This window comes from Lepeophtheirus salmonis, chromosome 4 (genome assembly GCF_016086655.4).
Source record: "Lepeophtheirus salmonis chromosome 4, UVic_Lsal_1.4, whole genome shotgun sequence".
Classification (NCBI taxonomy): Eukaryota; Metazoa; Arthropoda; class Copepoda; order Siphonostomatoida; family Caligidae; genus Lepeophtheirus; species Lepeophtheirus salmonis.
In genome coordinates, this window is record NC_052134.2 from 34,779,509 (window position 1) to 34,800,761 (window position 21,253).

General features: G+C 31.6%; 3 protein-coding genes across 7 annotated transcripts; 1 reads left to right on the top strand and 2 right to left on the bottom strand.

The window, feature by feature from the left end:
- The first annotated feature begins 705 nt into the window (after window positions 1-705).
- Window positions 706-5,405, top strand: LOC121115799 (receptor expression-enhancing protein 5). Of its 4 annotated transcripts, none has more exons than XM_040709940.1 (3): window positions 706-754; window positions 4,490-4,885; window positions 4,956-5,405. In XM_040709940.1, exons 1-3 carry the CDS (start codon window positions 721-723, stop codon window positions 4,994-4,996), a joined length of 471 nt encoding a protein of 156 aa, XP_040565874.1. In that variant the 5' UTR covers window positions 706-720; the 3' UTR covers window positions 4,997-5,405. The 4 variants fall into 4 exon arrangements, with proteins under 4 accessions (XP_040565874.1, XP_040565875.1, XP_040565873.1 ...); XM_040709941.2 differs by lacking the exon at window positions 706-754 and adding an exon at window positions 2,788-2,940; XM_040709939.2 differs by lacking the exon at window positions 706-754 and adding an exon at window positions 3,035-3,482.
- Window positions 5,406-7,561: 2,156 nt separating this feature from the next.
- On the bottom strand, window positions 7,562-14,298 carry LOC139904712 (neither inactivation nor afterpotential protein G-like). The gene is made up of 5 exons (XM_040709945.2): window positions 14,089-14,298; window positions 13,850-14,023; window positions 12,330-12,620; window positions 9,441-9,834; window positions 7,562-7,763 (listed from the first exon to the last, which is right to left on the bottom strand). The coding sequence occupies exons 1-4, from the start codon at window positions 14,296-14,298 to the stop codon at window positions 9,454-9,456; spliced, it is 1,056 nt and encodes a 351-aa protein (XP_040565879.2). The 3' UTR covers window positions 7,562-7,763; window positions 9,441-9,453.
- Window positions 14,135-20,320, bottom strand: LOC121115800 (neither inactivation nor afterpotential protein G). Of its 2 annotated transcripts, none has more exons than XM_071887858.1 (5): window positions 20,230-20,320; window positions 19,809-20,141; window positions 19,552-19,754; window positions 18,634-18,961; window positions 14,135-14,272 (listed from the first exon to the last, which is right to left on the bottom strand). In XM_071887858.1, exons 2-4 carry the CDS (start codon window positions 19,939-19,941, stop codon window positions 18,743-18,745), a joined length of 555 nt encoding a protein of 184 aa, XP_071743959.1. In that variant the 5' UTR covers window positions 19,942-20,141; window positions 20,230-20,320; the 3' UTR covers window positions 14,135-14,272; window positions 18,634-18,742. The 2 variants fall into 2 exon arrangements, with proteins under 2 accessions (XP_071743959.1, XP_071743960.1); XM_071887859.1 differs by lacking the exon at window positions 20,230-20,320 and having other exon boundaries at window positions 19,809-20,027; window positions 20,100-20,141.
- Window positions 20,321-21,253: the final 933 nt, after the last annotated feature.

Sequence of the window (21,253 nt, forward strand, 5' to 3'; positions counted from 1 at the left end):
CGATACTGTATTATTATTATATATTATTGTATAGTAATATTTTATTAAAATAGTAGTTATACATTTGTATTTGTGTATGACAGTCAAAATTTCTTCATAGAAAAAATAAAATGGTCAATATATATATTATATAAACAACGACGGATCAACAAGAAATTGTATTCTTGTCCTTTTGGAAACGAAGCATAAGTATACAACAATTTATTACTTTGTTTATTTATCAAAAAGAATAAATTATGAAATAGCCATGACTAAAGGACTCTAGGCAAAGAGTGGACACTCAAGGCAAGAAAGGTAGGGTTTTGTATTTCTCAATTCTGATTGGCTTAAAATTAGCAACTGCTACATGTTCCTCGAGCTAGGCATCAAGCCAGTGGGAGGGGAGTGAAGGAGGTAATCTCACCCTAGTGAAAAGAGAAGAATAATTGAAACTACGACAGTAAGAACATATTCTTCCCTTTGTTTTAGATTGAATTGTTTATTTCTCACTTGACCGCTCTTTCCCTAGGGTACTTTAGACATGACGTATCAAGGGAGATGAGGGAATCCACAGTTGACAACATAATACATAAGGTGTTTTTGTGTTAGTGAGGTAACGGCGTGTTTAGGGATTAGATTATAGTAAAGAAAAAATATCAAAACTTTCAATCTATTCACTCAATCTACTTAAAGCTTTAGATCCACTCAATGAAAATTCAAAGTGAAATTATTAGTGCAGCTATGCGTTTTTTAAAAATTTCAGCCATTTGCTTATGTAAGTAATTTATAAGCAAGCATATTTATGACGTATTTTGTGCTGATTGAGAGCGTAGATCAATGTAGGGAATTTTAGGGGGAGCCCTAGTTTAGGGTCAGATTAAAGCATAAAAAGATAATAAAACTAGGTAAAAGAGGGATCCATTTTTGATAGACAGTAAGGCTTGAGTCATTTTACTTTTTGGTTCTATTTTGACATCTAAAACTTGACGATTTTCCTTAATATTAATTTATGAAAAAAAGGTTTTTATTCTTATAAAACTTTGTTGTTTTGCCCCCAAAATGGCTTAAATTAAAGTGAGCATTGTTGATAATAAGTTTGATTTTTTTACAATAAAAATTTTAAAGATGGGAGGACCAAATTAAAGCTCTGAAACCTAAGCTTCAATCAAAATTTTATCACTCAAATGCCTAGTTTTATTATATATTATATTAATATAATATTTATTAAAATATGCTATTTCATCTTTATGCATTCATTTCTCCATTTTGTAGATAAAAAGAACTATTACCATCCAAAAATAAGATATTTTTCACTAATTAGTCTACTTGTATCGTTCCTAATCGATCCCAAAAAAAATTAAGCATTTATAGGGATTTTTATTTTTTATTACTTTGATTTATGTAATTCAAATATCATTGGTTTAAAATAGTACTAAATCAGTTGTTAACTCAATTTTTTTTTATCAATGGATTTTTATGGATTTTATGGTGGAGTTTAATATAGATTTATTAGAGCTTTGTTCATTTTATATATTAAAAATATCAACTTTGATGCCCCAAGATGGCTTCTCCTTTAATCATAATACAATTTATGAGGTCAGTGGAAATGCTGCATTGATATATTCTTTGAAATATACTGAAATGCATTGTTGCTAACTAAAATGTATTAAGCTATGGAAATAAAATATTAAAAGTCACATAATAATAAAGGTCTTCATTTATGAATCGAAGGTCATTGTGTATACAATTAGATATTATGCAATATAAACTCGAATTATTGCATGTAAAGTTGTGAATTTAATTGAGCCGCTAGACTCTTCAAAATTAAATGTAATTTTACACTTCTAATAATATGTAATTATGGGAAGTTCTTCTGAAAATTTTCAATATAAAGTAGACTATAAAATAAATATGTGTCTAGTCAACTCACAAGTAAGATAGAATGATTTTTTTCTAAACTGAATCTGGATTAGATACATTTGTCTTTCTCAACTAATTATCTTATATTTCTAACTATGAATTATTGAGATTAATCTTTTGGAGACACTGCAGGTACTTGAAATGACAAAAGGTTATCGTCACAAATTGATAGATGTTATTTAAAATGCCATATCTTGGCCAAATTAAATATCATAAATGAAATGGACTATAATTCTTGGGTATCTCAGTTCATCCAAGAAAATTTGAGTACAAATCCTTTGATTGATTAAAATACGTCTATGAAATATTGGTATGTAAAAAAATATATTGAACAACTACTATTGAACTACTTGATTTTTGCTCAATATTGTTTTTGTGTTGATTCGCTACATACACATTATTATTCTCTCGAATAATAATATATATTATTAAACTTATTAATTGCGATAATAAATACATAAAAATACATTCCATAGGTAATAATTTTACTTATCCTCTACTTAAATATTTACATATCGTCGATCACTGCAGATGTGTTCATGAATTTACTCGACAATAATATTATAATATTGTTGACTTAATATACTATTTTCAGTCCAACTTGCAACTATATCTTCAATGTTGACTAAGAAAAGTGTAATTTCTGCAAATATCACGGGTTATATTTAATTAATATTGTTGCATCCCGAACAAATCATCAATTACAAAAAAGAACAATATTAATTCTAAAAAGAAGCCATTCAAAAGATTGCGTGAGCTTCTTATGTAATAATAGAAAATAAGTTCCGAGAAAAGAAAATGGCGCATTTCTTTTAAATAGAGAATTTATGTCATTCACTTTCCCAATTTATAGGGCGCGATGTTGTAGATATCAAAATTATATTAGTGATTCGACTAGATCGTGGTGTTACAATTATCAGTAGTGTATGATATAGTTTTCAGAGAAGAAGAGTACTAATAAATAATGGCCACAAAGAGGTATTTCAGGCCACTTCTATGCATAGATGTCGCTTTACTTCATAAACGGAAATGAATATACGGGTACGTCCTCGTCGTGTTTGCTGGATGGAATAACGATTTTCGAGCGCTTGACATGCCCACATTTTTCGTTTCTTTCTCTCTTTCTAGGTGTAGGAGAGAATCCCTTGATCAGATCTTCTCTCTTTTTTCTGTTTCTCTCCCCTCTTTCCTTTTTTTGCGTCTCTTGTACTTGTGCCTGCTCACTGCTCAGTGCTGTCTCTCCACTTAGCCCTACATTCCATTTTCTTCTTCTCTTGAGGTTCTTCTTCCCGCAATTTATTTGGATTTCACGTTTTTCCTTACTGAATACTTAGTGGGACTTCAATTCTATCCTATCTCATCAGTACTACCACTACGAAAACGGAAAGAGAATTCTCTTCAGCTCCAATTGAGTTATTTAATCCATCGTTTAATATATATTTGTTATTACTTATTCATCATGGACATTGTCAAGAGGATTTTATATAGAGTGGACGAATTTGCTGAGAAGCCTGGTGTTATCAAGGATGGACTCGCGGTCGTGGAATCCAAGACACAAGTCAAGAAGAACTATGTTCTCTATGGTAAGTACTAGAGCTGTTGAAGTACTTTCTTCCATTCTTGGATTGATTTCTTGACTGGTCCTCCATCTTGGATGAGAAATCCTTCTCTTTCTCTCTTCTTGCTTAGCTTTAAGCGTCAGTTGGGGACCTGTAGTGGACAGTACTTACACCTTTCCCCTCCCGAGGGAAGGGATCTCTTTCTTGTTAACCCTAAAACGCCCATCAAGTTAAAACCTCCCTCATCATCATCCAAATCAAGAGTAATTCTTCTTGAGCATTTCAAAGAGCAAAAGTCTTTTGTTCCTTGAAAATAAGTTCAAATTTTAGGATTCTGAGTTTGGTTAGGAAATAAAGAATTCTAGCACTATTTCCTTGAGGCAATTAATTGCAACATTGTAAGGTCTGTAGTATAAAAATTGCATTTGTTCCTGTTGAATGATTCATTGATAATATATTTGTCTTTCAATCCATTTGTTGTTGTACTCAATAAATGCTCAAATCGAGGGTTTTTTAACTCATGTATTAAATTTTATGCGTACGGATTTAATATGTAACTTTAAACAAGATATCGACATCTTCAATGTATCCGTCAGAAGTGATGGCGTCTCCTCCAGCGTGATTTGACCGGTTTGCATCCTGGACAAATATTCATTACCTCCTTTCTTTTGGGATTCGCTATTCTTACATATTCAAGAAAAGGAAATGAATATATATTTTATCAACTTCTTAAGTCTGCCCCCTTCATCTTTTTGTATTTTTTTATAAAGTCTGTTGAAGATAACAGTTTTCAATATATTCTTCATCCTCAAGTTACAGGATTTATTTCCTTACAACAAGGATCATATCATGTTCCTCCTTTCATACGAAGAGAAAAAGAGCTGAGTCTTCTTAAACCCACTATTCTATTATTCCTTTTTCTTCTTAATATGTAGTAGGATTTATGGCTGAAATGGGGGCATAGGATATTACTAAATTATTTTTTTTATGTATGAAGTATCTAATATCTTCTTTTATTCGTATATTTCCAGGTATCCTTGGCTTCATCACACTCTGGCTCGCATTTGGGTATGGTGCACAGTTACTGTGTAATGTAATTGGATATGCTTATCCAGCCTACTGCTCTATTAAAGCTCTTGAATCGGGAACAAAAAAAGATGATACCCAGTGGCTCATGTACTGGGTCGTATTTGCTCTTTTCTCTGTTGTTGAGTTTTTCTCAGACTTTTTAGCCGGATGGGTTCCATTCTATTGGCTATCCAAATGTGTGTTTATGATGTGGCTCATGTCACCCATGAATGGAGCCACCATTATCTACACGAAAATCATTATCCCTTACTTTAGAAAACATCAACCCTTCCTTGATGGTATCGTGGACAAAGGCAAGCAACAAATGAATAAAATTGCTGAAGCTGGTGTCGAAGCAGGTGGGTCTTTATATATTTGTAAAGGGAAGATCCCATGAGTCATTCCTAATTGTTTTCTATATTTTTTCAGCCAAAGATATTGCTGCTGAGCGTCAGTTGAAGAAGGACTAAAATTATCCACTCATTACATGCATCTTTCTCTTCTTGGATACCCAATATTACACACTTATTTTTCTTTTTTTTTTGATAATTCTCTCTGAAAGAAAAGAATAATTTTTTTATTTAAATCACAAAATGAATCAAATGGACACCCCCCTTTCTACTATTTGTCGTCGTCACGTTTGAGGGTATATGTAGATAAATGATGAACGTCTGTGTAAGAGGCTGTGATGTGCTCGATGTAAATTTCAGCTGTTAAATTATATTTTAAAACTCGTTGCTACTTTTACGATATTAAAACTAAATTGTTCCGAGGAAAAAAGGTTTTTTCGTTTGCGTCCTACTCTTATAATGATGACAGTTTGTAAAGCTTAGCTTAATGCGATATATCAAAGTTAATATACGAATTTTCAGTCTTTAATTCTTCCTTAGCATTACATTTATTTAAGTAACTCTGAATATTTATGGAAGGGCTCGGGATGTCCTCGTAATATCATATTGAGTTTATCTCCACCTGATAATAACGTACATCCTAGAATAAGGTTTGCCGACACTTCAAGAAAAGGATTAAAAATATCTATAAGCGGGTATCTGTTCTATACTGCCGTTATTCTAATTAATTGGAGATCGATTTGTGGGGTTTAATTAGAAAGCTCTAATATTTTTAATTTTTTTAAAGTCTTGTTTTCTGATTCTGGCAAGGCTTCAAACTTAAAAAATATATTTTTTTTTTATACTCTTAAAATTCAATTTGATCAATCTTTTATAATTAACTGCATAACACAATTATTATATTCACAAAGAAGACAATTATAAATTGAAGTGCTTGATAATTACATTAGCGACGTGTAATCCATTTTGACTCCTATCTTTATGTTTTAACAACTGACCTTGACATTGTTCTCAGCGGACACTATTTATTATGATAATTTTTTTTATACATATCTGCCAAGATATAATACTTCAATTTAAGCCAATTTTTATCAATACATTTACTCTAGAACGAAACATACAGTCTAAATACGTTTAATTCTATACAACATTTTTGATGGAGTAGCCTGTTAAGCTGTCAAGTTTTTGGAGCTGTTGAGGTGGAATGATTCGAACTCCTGTTTTTTTTCTAATAATTCAAATTAAATTATTCTACTCTCAATGCAGGAAAATATATAAAACCCTACCTGATCATAGCTTAGCACTTAAGCGTGTTTCACCTCCAAATATTATAGAATTTTTTTTTTTTTTAGGTAACGTTAATTGATTAAATACTCATGTGTACGTATTTCATTCGGCCTTTAAATCCCACAACAAACTACTCTTCTAAATATGCCTTAGAGTTTAATATAGAGTGTCAGATTTATGGTGCGGACTTGCTCCACATATTCTCGGAAGAAATAGTTATCCCACGCATAGTGTACGTTGTGAATAAAAGAATCCTGCGTCTTATCACTACTCTGTGCCCTGCTTACAATATAACCAATCTTGTACTATAATGAACTATTAAGGATTAGTATGAGCTTTGTGATAGCCTAGTTTATCCAGTATATAAATTAGATAAACTAATTTAGAATTTTAAATGTACTCAGATTCAGAAAGATCAAAAGAAATGCTGGTTGATGGGTCCAGCTACACTGATGAATGATTATAAACATTCCGAGTGGTCTATTAAATTCTGAACACTTTGTATTTTAAGATTCAACAAGATATAATTTATTAATGAAAAATTAATACTATAAATTGATGTGTGCCTGAGGTCTTTTAATCATTATTGTAGGCTCCCTAAGCGGCTATGAGGGCTTCCAGGCAGAAGGTCTTGCACCCACTGCGGATTTAGTCCTCTTTCATGGCGTCCCAGTACTGACTGACAGTGGCTTTGAGGGCCTTGGCGTTTGGATGAAGGACACTGCAGAACAAAAAAGTGTAGTCGAGGGGGTTGCCATCAGGGCTGCAGGGGGCTAAATGAGTTATAACGAAGGATATGGGTTTCTTTCATTGGTGATATTAAAAGTGGCCTCTCCACTCTCACAAGGCTCTTTCCACCCACTTTTTTGATAGCTCTCAGAAAGTCTGGTGTGAAACTCAGAGATCTCTTTAATGGATTGGCCTGGGCTGTTTTCTTTCACACCTCCGGATCCAGTTTGGCCTTTTTGACAGAGCCTTTCTTCCTCTCTAACATTTCGGACTTGCTGATAGCGTTGACAGGGGTCCTGGAGATGCCAAACTGCTTCGAATTTCGAAGAAAAAAATTTTTGGTTTTTTTTTCACAATAATTTGCATTATTTTGTACAATTGTGGTGTAAATTTTATGGCTATAATTATTTAGATGATCATACAGAAGGGACTGTTTCAACCGGCGGGCTATGGTACAACTATAGCCGGGTGCCCTATATGTATTATTATAAATGTTGGATGCCTATACAGGGGCGACCACAGAGGAGGACTGCAGCCCCCCAAAAAAAAAAGAAGGAATTTTTGAAAAATTGCCGTTTTGGAATTAAAAAATTTAATAAAAAAAGAGAAGGATTTATCTTTTATAAAAAGGTCATTCAATTGGTATGAAAATTTGAGTTGTAGAGTTAATAAATTTATCCTAAATAATTTATTTAATAAGCTATAGTGAATTAGTATTGAAATATTAATTTAAACGAAGGGCTATAAATTGTCTTTGAAGACTTCACTTGCACATTCCGCCATGTCTGTAATTACTGAGTTAGGATACATAAAAGATCCTCTTGGAAGCACACCACCATCCACAATGAAAATATTGTTCAATCCTTTAACCCTAGAAACAAAACAAAAAGACATATATTCACAAACTATTAACAAATATTGACTTAGATAATATCTCGAAATACTCGAAATCCCAACGACCATAAAAGCAACGCCTGAAAAAGTGTTAGGAAAAAAATGGCAACTTTGAGAGAAGAATATCAGATAACAGGGATTCCTATAAAATATTGTTCTCCTTCCATGTGTTTGAATTTTCAAAATCGGGTAGAAAAAAGATATAAACCAAGAGACAAAACCTGTCTTTTAGCTTCTGCCGATGTTTTCGACTATATGAAAAATTACAAGATGTCGCTTTTTATAATTCCGTAGATAACGTCACTTAATTATTTTTCCCCGTGATGTATTTAATTTGTTCTTCCCTTGGCAGAATTCCCCTTATTAATTCAATTAAAAGGTGTAATTTACTTTGTCAATTCATTTAAAATGGGGAAATCACTTGTTTTTCGTTTCACAACTTGGTATAAAGCTTTCTCCTCGGCCATAAATATTCTACAACTACCTTAAACCAATATCAATCATTTTGTCTTTTTTTCATCACTTTGCGTAAGGAGCGTACACAGGAGGTGGGGTCGAGGGGAATTAGCCCCTCCTCCCCCACCCCAAAAAAAATTAAAGAATTTTTGCCTGTCACTATAAATTTTTTGTCATTCGGGCTATTTATGATGCAGGGCAAAAAAATCAATATCTTATGTGAATAGCTGTAGATTTTGGATTTTTTTTTTGAAAAAATTTAATATTTGAAATTTTTTCTGTATAATTACAGATTTTTGAAAAAAATTCAAAAAAGAAATATTTTTTTGTGAATAGCTTTGAATTTTTGAAACTTTTCTCCAAAAAAAAAAATTCTGTGAGTATCTATGGATTTTTCAAATTTTCCAAAAAAAAAAAAAAAATTTTTTTTTTTTAATCCAAGAACAACATCAACCCACTAGCACCCCCCCCCCCTTTACGCCCAAAAAAATATATACATAATCCTGAGGACGCTCCTGAGCATATAAATTTACTATAAGCAATAATCCTCATTGCCTTCAATTGAATTTTCAAAATAGAGAGTAATAATTAATAAGAAGAAAACCAAGTGAGCCAAGTGAGGAAGCCAAGACTGCGTTATCAATAATTGTCCAAATGTAGTTGGCTAAGCGACAACTTTTTGTCTTTTAATGACGTTGTCTGCATATATTTGAATTTTACTTTAACTATTTAACTTCCACGAATTAACCCTATTAACTGAATTAACTACGTCAACTTGGCTAAGGGAAGCCCAAACGTCAAGAGGGAAAATGATAAAGTGACGTCATCTGAGAACTCTTGAAAGGGATATCTGGTAGCGGGGCATGGAAATTTTCAAACTAACTGGCAAGGTAAATGGTATATTGTAAATAAACAAAGTAACAGATGGGCTAAAAAGTCCTGGGCTTCACACATACATAGCCCTAGATTTGTTTTAATTCACCTCATTTTCAGTATTCCAAAACAGTGGATCAAAAACAATTTAGTGTTTTAATTTTAAACTGCTTCTTCATGGGAAAAAAGCTAAGCAATACCTTGAAAAGTTTTATTGGGATTCTTTTATGGTTTCTTTGTGAAGCCCGGGACTCTTCAGAACGTGTGTTATACTTTTATTTAATTTACACTCGCGTGGATTTCGTCACTTTTTACATCTCTAGACCTATTGTAGAATTTTACTTAAAGTTCCTGTCCACGATTACATCTAATGGAGTAGTAGAAGTAGGATGATATTTCGTCATACAGCTACTTTTAGCAACGCATTCCACGTATTGAGGATTTTGAAAGGACTGCTCCAAATCCGTACATTCTTTATAGTTTGGATAATGCAATTGCGCTCCTAGTTTTTTAAAAGCCTTTCCATTCCCTATATCTACTGCAGTTTGAATGGCCTTAATGGTACATGAAGTGTCCTTTGAGTTATGAAGATAATTTGGATCTATGGACATAGTTCTATTTGGGTGCATAAATATCCTACCGATGGATTTTGGCTTTGTACATCCAGCAAGGAAAATAAAACCCTTTTTCCATGGATCCGTGTTTGAGGGAAACGTTTCCTATAAAAGAAGAAAATTATCAAACATGACCAGTAAATGTATCCTCTTTTATCAACTGCAAGGGCGTCCATATATATTTATATATATATATATATTTTTTTTTTTTTTGGGGGGTTATCATGATTGTGCAGCATCTCGAGGGCTCTACCACCCTTCAATGTTTCGTAAACTTTTACGTCTTCACAAATTTAAAGTGTATGTCTAAAATAATACAAAAATGAATTTTTGTAGTTTTTTTATGATTATTACAGAAATGGGCACTCGGTAGAGCGCATAACCTCCCCCTATGGTCATCATTTGGAGTGACCTTGGAATTTGACCTAGACCTCTCAATATGTTATGGCGTCTTACTGTGACCATATATAATCTTAGTATCAAGTTTGATCAAAATCGATCTGTAACTTTTATTATGATATTTTATTTTATTATTAAAATGAATGATACTAAAATTTTGCATCATTTGGAGGGCTCTATCGGTGTTTGAATTTTTGTAAAAATTTAAGTTTTTCAATAATTAATCTAACTGCCTAAAATAATACAAAAAAATGAATACTGAAAGGTATTTTATTATTAAAATCAATTATCCAAACTATAGAAAAATAATATAAGTAAATTATAATACACGACAGAGCTAAGATTTTCTGGTAAAAATCTAGAGCAAACAATCAATTCAAAAAAATGCATAAGTCCATCTTTAAAAGACGTTTTTTGCTTGATTAGGAACCGCACTGGAGTGTAGACTTTAAGCATGTAGTTGACAAGCACTTGCAAGTTTTTGATGGATTCTGATTACTACTGTTAAGTCTGAGTAAACGATTAGACATCTTGAGTGTGCCAATTTTCCAGGTTTACAGTTTGCCAGCTCAGGAGTATAAGAACTAGGGGTAGAGGACTTTACATATTTTATACAGATGTTTTTAATTTGTACTTAGTTGATCGACAACATTCTTCGGCAAGTTGGGCAAATTACCACTCACCGCAGAAAAAGAAACGACAGTTTCATTTTCACAACCATCCAATCGTTTTCCAGTTGGTCTGGAATATTCTTTACGATACAAGTGCCACTATCTAAACTCAAAAATAAATGTCGAACGAGTAACTCATTGACATGAAGCATTTAAATGCACTATTTTAATGGTCTCTCTAAATAGTTCTCTAAATAGTTCTCTAAATATTGAATCACACCACCTTTCTAACCGGTGATAGTTTCTGTTTCTACACATCCAACGTAAATTATGCCATCTAAATTTCCAACCTTGCCCCTCTAACAAATTTGTCATCGAAGTAAAAATGGCCCTACTTGTAACACGACTTGTCGTTGTGTGTCCCTAATAAAATGATCCGGGATCTGATCAAACTGAGAGGTGATCTTTTATAACTTCTTTAAGATGGTAACGGTCCGCTATTTTCCTATTTTTCTGAGTTTTGTCTTTTTGTCCATCAAAGTAATTACTTCTAATACCAACTCCTTCAAAAAGCTTTTGAAGCTTCTACACGAGCTTTAGATACAGCTCAGTGAATATTGTTTTTATCAATGACCACAGTTGAATTTTCTACGGAAACTAAGCCAAAATCAGCCAAAACTGTAGAAGCAACAGCAGCAACAGATTGCAGATTATTATTTAATAAAATAAAATATAATAATAAAATTTACGGATTGATTTTAATCAAACTTGATACTAAGATTATATATGGTCACAGTAAGAGGTCATTACATTTTGAGAGGTCAAGGTCACACCAAAAAAAAAAGATGATGCACAATTTTTTTTTTTCTATTTTCATAATTTGTGTAAAATTACGTAAGTTTTGATGCCCCTTGTGTTTGCGTAGATCATAAAAATACATTAACGGGACACCCTAATGTTCATATGTACACATTATCATGGAATTGAGTTTAACGTGCTCGCATAATAAATTTATAATTTGGGAAGGAAATTTATTGAAAGGAAATTTGTTCTGGAGGAAATTAGAAGAGGTGAGGTTGTTCGGGATGAAAAGGAAGAGGAGGAAATCTTAGGGTTGTCATAAGATCTCAACCATTGGGATTGAACCCTCTGTTTCCCCACTTCTGACAGCCCGGCCCTCTTATCCTCATATATGTACAGTCATTTACAGAATTTTAAGACCAACTGGGATAATTTCGGATTTTTTTATCGGAAAAATAATGTATTTCAGGTATAAAACAAAAGTCGACCGGTTTAGTCAAACGTCGTGAAATAGTACTGACACCTACTTTGCACCCTTTTTGAATCAAATTAGACTATTTCTTGCTCATTTTTGAAGAATATCAATTACAGCTATTATGCAATCACAAACTTCTCCTGGACGCTTCATTAGGGAACAAGTTGATAAACGCACTGGAACATGGTACGTACCATTCTTGTATAATATGCGTTCATAGGCGTTAAGAAAACTATTATTATTGAATTAGGTAAAATATCAGTGGTAGTCTTAAACTTTTGCAAATTACTGTATAATTCAATCATTGGACTCACATCAAACGTGTCTGGTCTCATCCCTGATAGTTTTATGTATATATCTTTGTGCGGAGCGCCCACATTGTATATGAGTATGGATGTATCCTTTTGAGGATCTATTGCCTGAACAGACAAGGCTGACGTTGAGTATATTCCTTCTTTGTGTAGCAAATATTTCCAAATCTCTTGGGGATTGATTAAATTAGCTAGATTCACACTTCCTGTGTCGTTTTTGAGATGAAAATATAAGGGACATGTGAGATGGTCCTGAAGCTCATTCCCAACAGGAATATCTTCAACTAGTGTGACCTAAAATGAAAACAATATTCGTTAAAGTAAATCAACAATTTCTATTGAAGATAATAATTATAGATAATCATTAGAGATGTGAAAATCGCTGAAATCCTGGCGAGTATATATTTCAAAAACCTTCATAATATTTATGCTCAATTATTATTGACTATTGTTCCCTATTTTGAATATTCAAACGGAATCAGTAGACATGGATTGCTACAGACTAGTGATCTCTGTTGGCAGCAGAGCTGGTTTAAAGATGACTCTTACCACAGGACCCACTCTTGATTGGGCTCTCGCTGGATATACTTTGTTTAAAAATATTAATTTAAAAAAGTAAATACAAATTGTTTTCTAAAAAGCATAATGCATGAAACATCATTTAGGTCATTTTTGAAAAAAAGAGCAGGGCATTTTATTTTCTGAGAGAGAAAAAAACTTATGCTAAGGGTGGCGTATAGTTGTGGCACCTAATATTTCTTGTTGGAGAGAAATTACATAACTTAAGTAGGTGCAATTGCACATATGTACTTATAAAAGTAATATTAATCATTTTTTTGGGTGGGACAGATTAATGTCAGGGGGTATTGATCTACTATTTACACTCTTGAGGACAAGACTAATGCTGTTATCAGCTGAATAGTGGGAGATTGAGCATAAATATTGACAATGACATTAAATAAATAATTGCAAATAAACTTAAAATTGATTAAACTATATTTATAATTCAATTAGTAGTCGGATGGCGTCATTTATATGGAAAATAATTAAAGTGAAAAAATGACGACACAAGATATAAAAATTTAATTTTTAAAGGCATAATTTTCTAAGCAATAATTTAGGTTTATTAAATCATATATACATATTCATACTCAGGAGAACAATATCTATTAAGTAAGGCCAACTTGCTTGAGCCTCCAGAGATTCTTTTAAGTTTTAAGCAGTAGTAATATTGGACTATATACTATTGGAATATATAGTGATATTAATATTTCTTTCTAAGATCTGTAAAAGTCCTAGTACCCAAAGCCCGTTTGGATTCCAGTTATTTTGTATAAAACAAGTTAACTTATAACTGTTCCTGGGTACAACATATCCGTTATACACGGTTATATCCGTATCCAAGATCCGTCTTATCTTTATAATTTCTCAGATGGCTATATTTTTTATGGTAATATCTCAAACGTGTGGTTTATGTTCACCGGTTCCAGCAATTTTCACATTTTTTGTAATATTAAAATTACGTTTAACTTATTAATTTGATCTTTAGGGCCCACTCCAGACTCAAATAACAGTTTTGGTGTGTTGATGGCTCCTCCTGCAAGTATGAGTTTCTTGATATTATTCAACTTAATAGTTTTCCCTTCTTTCTGATGAGTAATGTGAAGGGATTCTGGAGATTTATCCTTGAAATCAATCTGGAACAACATCAAGTTTTAGAGTGAATATCTCTACTTTTAAATACAGCTCTTTATTTGAGTACTTTGATAACCTCAGTATTTATGAGGACATGTAAGTTCTTTCTATTTAGGGCTGGCTTTAGATAGGCATCAAAATTACTAAATCGCTTTCCTTTGTAAATCCCTTGTAAAATGGTTTCAAAATTCCATCCTGGAAATCGGGCTTCTTCCGAAAGAAATGCTTGAGCTAATTTATCATCACCCAATCTTAGAATAAAGAAAAGAAACTTCATGAATGCCTATTTGTTGAATTGGATGGACTTTTTAAATATACACATATAGTGGAGAAAATAAATATTTGATTTCTTACCGATTTTATATGTTTGTTCACAGATAAAGAAAAGAACGATCTATAATTTCAACATACTTTATATGAACAATAAAATTGTTTGAAGGTAGTTAAATGACAAGTATAGTCGCAAAAAAAAACCATCTCCAACGTCAAGCATGGCTCTGTAGACATTATGTTTCGTGGTGTTTTACCGCATCGAAGGAAGGATAGACGCCCAGTCTATTTTTCGGGAAAAAATGGGCAGCATCCTCCTTCCCTCAGGGCAGGGCACTGAAAATGAGTCGTGTAAAGGGTCTTTCAATAACACAAAGATACAAAATATACGCCCATGGCAACAAAGTAGTTCCTCAAAAAGAAGTAGATTAAGGTCATAGAGTGGACTCCGGACCTCACTCCTATAGAAAGTCTTTTTCATTGTTCAAACTTACAAAAAAAGTAAGGGGATACTTATTCCCTCCACGGTATGTGCATGGTACAGTGAACAAAGTCGGTTTTAGGTTTTAATGAATTTTATTCTTGTAGAAAAAAAATGTATGTCTTTTTAGAAATATATTTTGTGATAGCTTTTTTTAAGTTAATAAATTTATAATATATCTGAGATGGCCTGTTTAAAAAAAATATATTGATTTCAATTTTTTTCCTTAAATGTCCTGTCTTTAGAATAGAGACTTCCAATCGTATTTTTTCTTTAGAAAATAAAATGTAGGCCCTTTTTTTCTATGGTCATTTATAATAATTATTAATAAAAAAAATATAACCTGCGGAGGGTCCCTAATCGAGTGTTGGACTTGGGAAAATTCCCCCTGCAACCCACAGTGAAATCTGAATATGAGCAACAACGAGAATATTATTCTTATACAAAGTGCATTTAAAAAGCAAACAAAAAATTTGAGCAAATATACAAAGATAATTTATTAAAGACTTTTTTTTATTCCACTTCTAAATTGGTTGTAAAATATCAAAAGTATTGGTCGCAACCAAATTTAAAATGTGCTGATTATTTGCTTCTTGTTCTCATATAACTGAGTTTTTTTCCCTTATAAAAGCTAATTCAAAGAGTAGTTACTTTATATTTAGTGAAAAAATTGAAATGATTTGTAGAAAATATGAAAAAAAAATAGTTTCAAGTGGAGTAAATACTCAAGTTTTCAAAATATCGGATCGAAGGCTGAATTATATTTAGATAGCATTTTTGGGAATGAACAGAATTGTTATTTGTAATTTTGGGGAATATAATGAAAATTCAATTGATGGCTGGAAAATGTTATAAAAGTTACTTTACAGAGTTCAAGTCCAATAACGTCCAAACTCGAATATAACAGCTCTAAGAAGATAAAGTATTAAGGAAGTCCCAGGTCACCCCGGACAAGAAAAAAAAGAGGAAAAGCAGAATTATTATCTTTGAATATCTATGTTGAACGGGGGGGGAATTAGACGCCCCCTCCTCTTATTAAAGAAACCGTCATTACGGCACTGGTACATAATATGTTAGTAAAAATACTGGGATTCTGGAAAGTGTACATTTCTCAGAAAATATCTTTGTTAAAATAAAAACTATTCGAAACAATTACTGTGCTCAATGGATTGCATTTCATATTAGCTCATATTCTACCGAGGCTATAAAAAAATGAATGGGGTTCATGTAATGTTGTGTGGGTCTTAATTTAGAGCTACGGACTAGTCCAGTAACGTTCATCCATCCTGACATCATTTAAGATAATTTTACTATTTTAAATTATTTTTTTATATAATAGAATAAATTATGTAATTATGAAAATAAAAATATATGATGTTAGTAGTATATTGCATTATATGGGCAATGCTCTTAATCAAGGGTGTTTCCAGGGGTGGGCTGCAAGAGCTCTAGCCCCCCATCCCCCAATTTAAGGAATTTTTGCTTTTGACTACAATTTTTTTTCTTTATTCGGGCGAATTATGCCGCAGAGCAAAATATTTAATATTTTTTTCCAAAAAAATTTATTTTTTTGTGAATTGCTGTGGATTTTTGAAATTTAAAAAAAAAATTATTATTTGAAGTTTAATTTTTGAATAAATAAAAATTTATGTACCATTTGAAGTTTAATTTTTGAATAAATAAAAATTTATGTACCATTTGAAGTTTAATTTATGCATAAAAAAAATTTATTTAAAGTTTAATTTTTGAAATTTCACTTTCTGTGAATAACTATGAATTTTTCAATTTGAAAAAAAAAAAAATATCTTCCAATAGCTATGGATTTTTTTCAAAAAGTTTAATTTTTTGATATATTTTCAGACAAAATTAAACAATAGGCTTAATTCCATAAGAAAGGGATGGGTTCCGAGTCCATAAAAAATGGAACGAGTGTATGTCTGGACTCGAGTACTTCTACCAGTGTCATAACCAATAGGGGTCATTAGTGAACAGTGTCTGTCCAAAACGATCTTGTTTCCCCAACTAAAAAGAGTTAGAGTTCTTGTATATTAGAATATAGCTCTTATCCGAATTTGGTTCATATGTAAAATGCATTTACATGAACTATATTTTTTTAAAGAAAAAATAGAAAAAGAAGTACTTAAGATAATTTAATTGTGTTACTCAGTTTAAGACCCCAGGTTAAGAACCACTGTCTTAGACCATTTAAATTTGAAAAATATGTGATTTTATGGTAGAAATGAACCCATTTTAGGCCTCTTGTAACGCTCAAAATATAATGCATTGAGTGAAAATTGTACTTTTTATATATTAGTATTTGGTTTATCAGTTAAAAATATTATACACCTTGCCCTTACTAGTTTTACGCGTCTAAGATGATGTGTTCTACGGTTTCTCTATTCTATCAAATATAATCAAACTACAAATCATTGAACCTATCATAAACCCCTTAACAAGATCGTCTGCAGTATTATATTTTGTGTGGCTGTTGGTTTTTTTGGAAATAAATTTGAAAAATTAAATTTTTTGAAAAAAATTCAAATATTACTTCTTTTTTTTTAATTTCAAATATTAAGTTTTTTGAATAAATAAAAAATTATATTTTTTCAAAAAAAAAAATGAAAAATGCACAACTATTAAAAAAAAATTACAGTTATTAAATTTTTTGGAAAAAAAAATTTAAAAATCCATAGTTATTCACCAAAAATTGGAAAAAATTTCCAAATTCTACAGTTATTCACAAAAATTTAATTTTTTTGAAAAAATTTCCAAATTCTACAGTTATTCACAAAAAATTTAATTTTTTTGAAAAAATTTCCAAATTCTACAGTTATTCACAAAAAATTTAATTTTTTTGAAAAAATATTTCAAAATTTTTATTTCAAATTTTTTTGCTCTGCAGCATAACTTGGGCGAATGACAAAAAAATTATGTTGAAAGGTAAAAAATTTTTAATTTTTTTTTTTTTTGGGGGGCGGGGCGGACGGTCTGCCTAAGATATTAATATTAAGTGCAATAAAAAATAGCCAATAGGTTGAACTTTGCTAAAGTTCGTTTATTGGGTGTTTCCATCAAAAAAATTATAAGTACAATGAAAAAAATAGAACAATATACATACATCTTTAAAATACGTTTTAACTCGGATAGAGAAGTAAACAATTTAGTCGTACAAGTAAGTCGGTTATTACTCATTTCTATCCTATATAGGGCACAAATTATATTAAATATGTCTTTGTCCACCGTTTACCTCTCAAAGCTTCAGAGTAACACAAATAAGTCCGACAAGTTTCAAGAGTGACATTTGACTATGTATGAACTATAAAATGACTCATGATGTATCAAACTAACTTAGGGACTAACATCAGTATTAGGGGGGTTTGTTGCTCAACTTTTTTTGAATTTCGATTAGGGTTTGAGCTGAAAAGTTGTCATGTGGTGAGAAAATAACCCTTGCAAAATTTAACTGACCTACAATATTATTGAGCATCTATAGATGACATTATTATAATGTCATCTTTAAGTCACACATCTCGATCAATGTTCGAAAAAAAAGGCAAAAATGATACGTTTAGTCAATAAGTATTAAAATAAGGTATGATACTTCATTTTGCATTTTACAACTTATAAAAGTATTAACAAAATTATTTTCAAAACATCAGGAAATTTTGATGATCCGCTATAGTGCGCATCTTTTCTTCTTTGTTAAAAAAGTTGAATAACAAACCACCCTAATCAACATCCTTAGTCAAGTTACTCCAATTAACTGCTATTATATAAATATGTTATATAAATGACAAATTGAAGCCTTCAATGAAAAAATATCATAGCCCAATTAAAGTATAAGCAGATGATTGCACTTACCTTGAGCCTTGAAGGAGTGTTTATGTGTAGAAAAGAGAATTGAAAGAATTTATTGAAGACTAGAACAAGGGACTTCGAATCTCATCATGTTGGTACATAAAATATTAAATCAATTCAACACAATAATAATTACATAATTAATGTTATAGCATATGGTACGTAATGATAGTAGATTATAATTTATACTTAGAATATGATAGGGAGATCCCTTGCTCCTCACTCGATTCCTTATAGACTCTGTGCAGTACTCAAATGTTTCATTCGATATGATGTGGTAATTATAATGACCAGATCCGCCAAGACTTTTTCCTCGCGTAATCTTGGATATCTAGAGTTTTAAACACCCGAATTAACAAAGGTTATATTATGTATTAATAATATATGTATTAAACAGAGTTGGGAGGAAAGTCCTTATATTGAATGTGCAAGTCGAGTCTCTTGTCTTTGCTCAACAATCCAACTCCAATTTGAGTCCTTAGATACTTTTATCGACTCCTAGGGGTTCTTTAGAGTTCACTTCAAATCCATAATTATAATATAGTGTTAAAAGGCTTTTCTTGAGTCCATAAGTATAAAATAGCTTTCGAGTCCAAGATAAGTGGCGAAACCTTATATGTGAGATCAAGTCGAGTTGTATGTTTCCAAAATATGGACTCAAGTTGAATTTCAAGTCCAAATCCGGTCAATGACTGATAAGTGTGTGTAGGGCTGTGCTACACAAACCCCTTGACTAAAATTTTGTTGTCAAATTTGTCAAAAACACCTACTTTTTTGTCGTCAATTTTGTCTTTTTATAAAAAAAAGTGATAGAAAAAGGATTTATCAAAAACTCAAACCCCCCAAAAAAAAAAAAATCTTAATAAGGGCCCAGCCCTGTTCCAAGTCTCCGCATCTCGTATTACATCAATTATCCCTTACTCGATCCTTATATCCATAGTGTGAATTCCTTTGTGGCTCAGATTCATATTCCCAAGTAGGATCAAATAATCCTTGAAGAGGTGCAAATATGGGCACATATGAAGCATAGGAAGCTTCATCGCCTTTTTCGATAAGTAAGACATGATAATTCTTCACTTCACTGAGCCTGGCTGCAAGTACAGATCCAGAGCTGCCTCCTCCAACTATATATGAAGAAAGCACATTAAATATATAATATATTAAATATGTATAAGTACCAATGATGAAATCGTAGGAGTTTCGGAGATCCTCCAGAGTAAGGAGTATGGATGCGTAACGCTCTCGTTGTGAGAAGCAGAAATAAAGTATAATGGAAAGGATCCCAATGATGATGGTTCCTCTTTTCCACATCTTGCAGGGGCAGCCTTAGAGTTGAATGTGAAGAAGAAATGAAGCACTTCAAATGAAACGATTTCTCTGCACTCTTCCTTCTCCCCCTTGAGGATTACATAAGGATAGATAACATAATAGTGTTAGGTCTTATATATCTCCCTTGACAATTAGACAACCATATAAACTGCAGTATGTAAGGTACAGGGGTCTAAGTATGCCTATGTAAAATGTAGAGTAGTTTTTATTATCATGGATTATATATCAATGTGTTTAAAAAAAAAAAGAATATTAGTTATGATATAATACTTAATAATATAATTCCCGGGTATAATTTTAAAAATTCAGGGAGTATGAGTATCTGTACATAAACTTAAAACTAATTTTCATTGGATTTTCATTTGGTTCAATTAAAAATAACCCGGAACAATACACAATGTTTTGTTGCAACCTTTCCTACAAAAAGGAAAATCAATAAAAAGACTCAAATTCTTCCCAATTGTTGGATTAAAATATTATTGATTGATTACAGTAGGAAATGGATCACAGAATAACATTAGATAATGTATTTCAACCTTACCATGTTTAGAACAAGTTGTAGAAAAGTTATCCACTGACGAAAATATACTGTGTACCAGAATTATAGTCCCATTATTAAAAAAAAAATACTCACTGATTTTACTATATATTCGAATATTTTTTACAGGTTTAATCTTACACTACAATTGACCAATATGTCATTCAATGCGATTACCCTTGTTCTTAAAAACTTGGCTGAAACGCTTTGTTACTGACTTTTCTCAAAAGAAGTCACTAATGAGGGAAAAAGATTTTCAACCTCGATAAAAAAATAATAGACTGACAATGAATAGAATGGTTTTTTTAGAGTGCAAGGAGAATACAACTGTATGTTTTCTCTAAAAAAAATCTCATCTCTAACAATGACACGAGCCAAAAGATGCACATATAAAAAATTTAAACTTGTCAGAATTCAAGTTCCTCTGATTCCCTTATATAGTAACTAATCAAGATTAGAAAAAAACCATACTATTTGCTTATATAATCTGACCATTCTTAAATTATTCAATATGATACAATAACAGAATAATATCTTTTAAAAAACGATATAACGGAAAGAATTGAAGGCGAAAGTTAATTACCATAAAATAGTAATTATAATAATAGCCTGAATATTAGAGGAAGTAGAAATGACCAAATGAGAAATTATAATACAAATATGGAAATTAATTTGATTTTAGAGAAGATTATTTGGATTTGTGATGCCATGGTCTAATTAGAGAAGAAGAAATTTCGACAGCTGATAAACAAATAA

Excerpts from the sequence above, each read along its gene's own strand:
- LOC121115800 (XM_071887858.1), bottom strand. The coding sequence starts at position 19,941 with ATGTGGAAAAGAGGAACCATCATCATTGGGATCCTTTCCATTATACTT. Across the intron at positions 19,755-19,808 it reads CTCCTACGATTTCATCATTG|TTGGAGGAGGCAGCTCTGGA; the intron begins GTACTTATACAT and ends CTTCATATATAG. Across the intron at positions 18,962-19,551 it reads ACTATGGATATAAGGATCGA|ATATCCAAGATTACGCGAGG; the intron begins GTAAGGGATAAT and ends TTAAAACTCTAG.
- LOC139904712 (XM_040709945.2), bottom strand. The coding sequence starts at position 14,298 with ATGAAGTTTCTTTTCTTTATTCTAAGATTGGGTGATGATAAATTAGCT. Across the intron at positions 12,621-13,849 it reads ATCAAATTAATAAGTTAAAC|GTCACACTAGTTGAAGATAT; the intron begins GTAATTTTAATA and ends TTTTCATTTTAG. Across the intron at positions 9,835-12,329 it reads TGAGACCAGACACGTTTGAT|GAAACGTTTCCCTCAAACAC; the intron begins GTGAGTCCAATG and ends CTTCTTTTATAG.
- LOC121115799 (XM_040709939.2), top strand. The coding sequence starts at position 3,359 with ATGGACATTGTCAAGAGGATTTTATATAGAGTGGACGAATTTGCTGAG. Across the intron at positions 3,483-4,489 it reads GAAGAACTATGTTCTCTATG|GTATCCTTGGCTTCATCACA; the intron begins GTAAGTACTAGA and ends GTATATTTCCAG. Across the intron at positions 4,886-4,955 it reads TGAAGCTGGTGTCGAAGCAG|CCAAAGATATTGCTGCTGAG; the intron begins GTGGGTCTTTAT and ends ATATTTTTTCAG.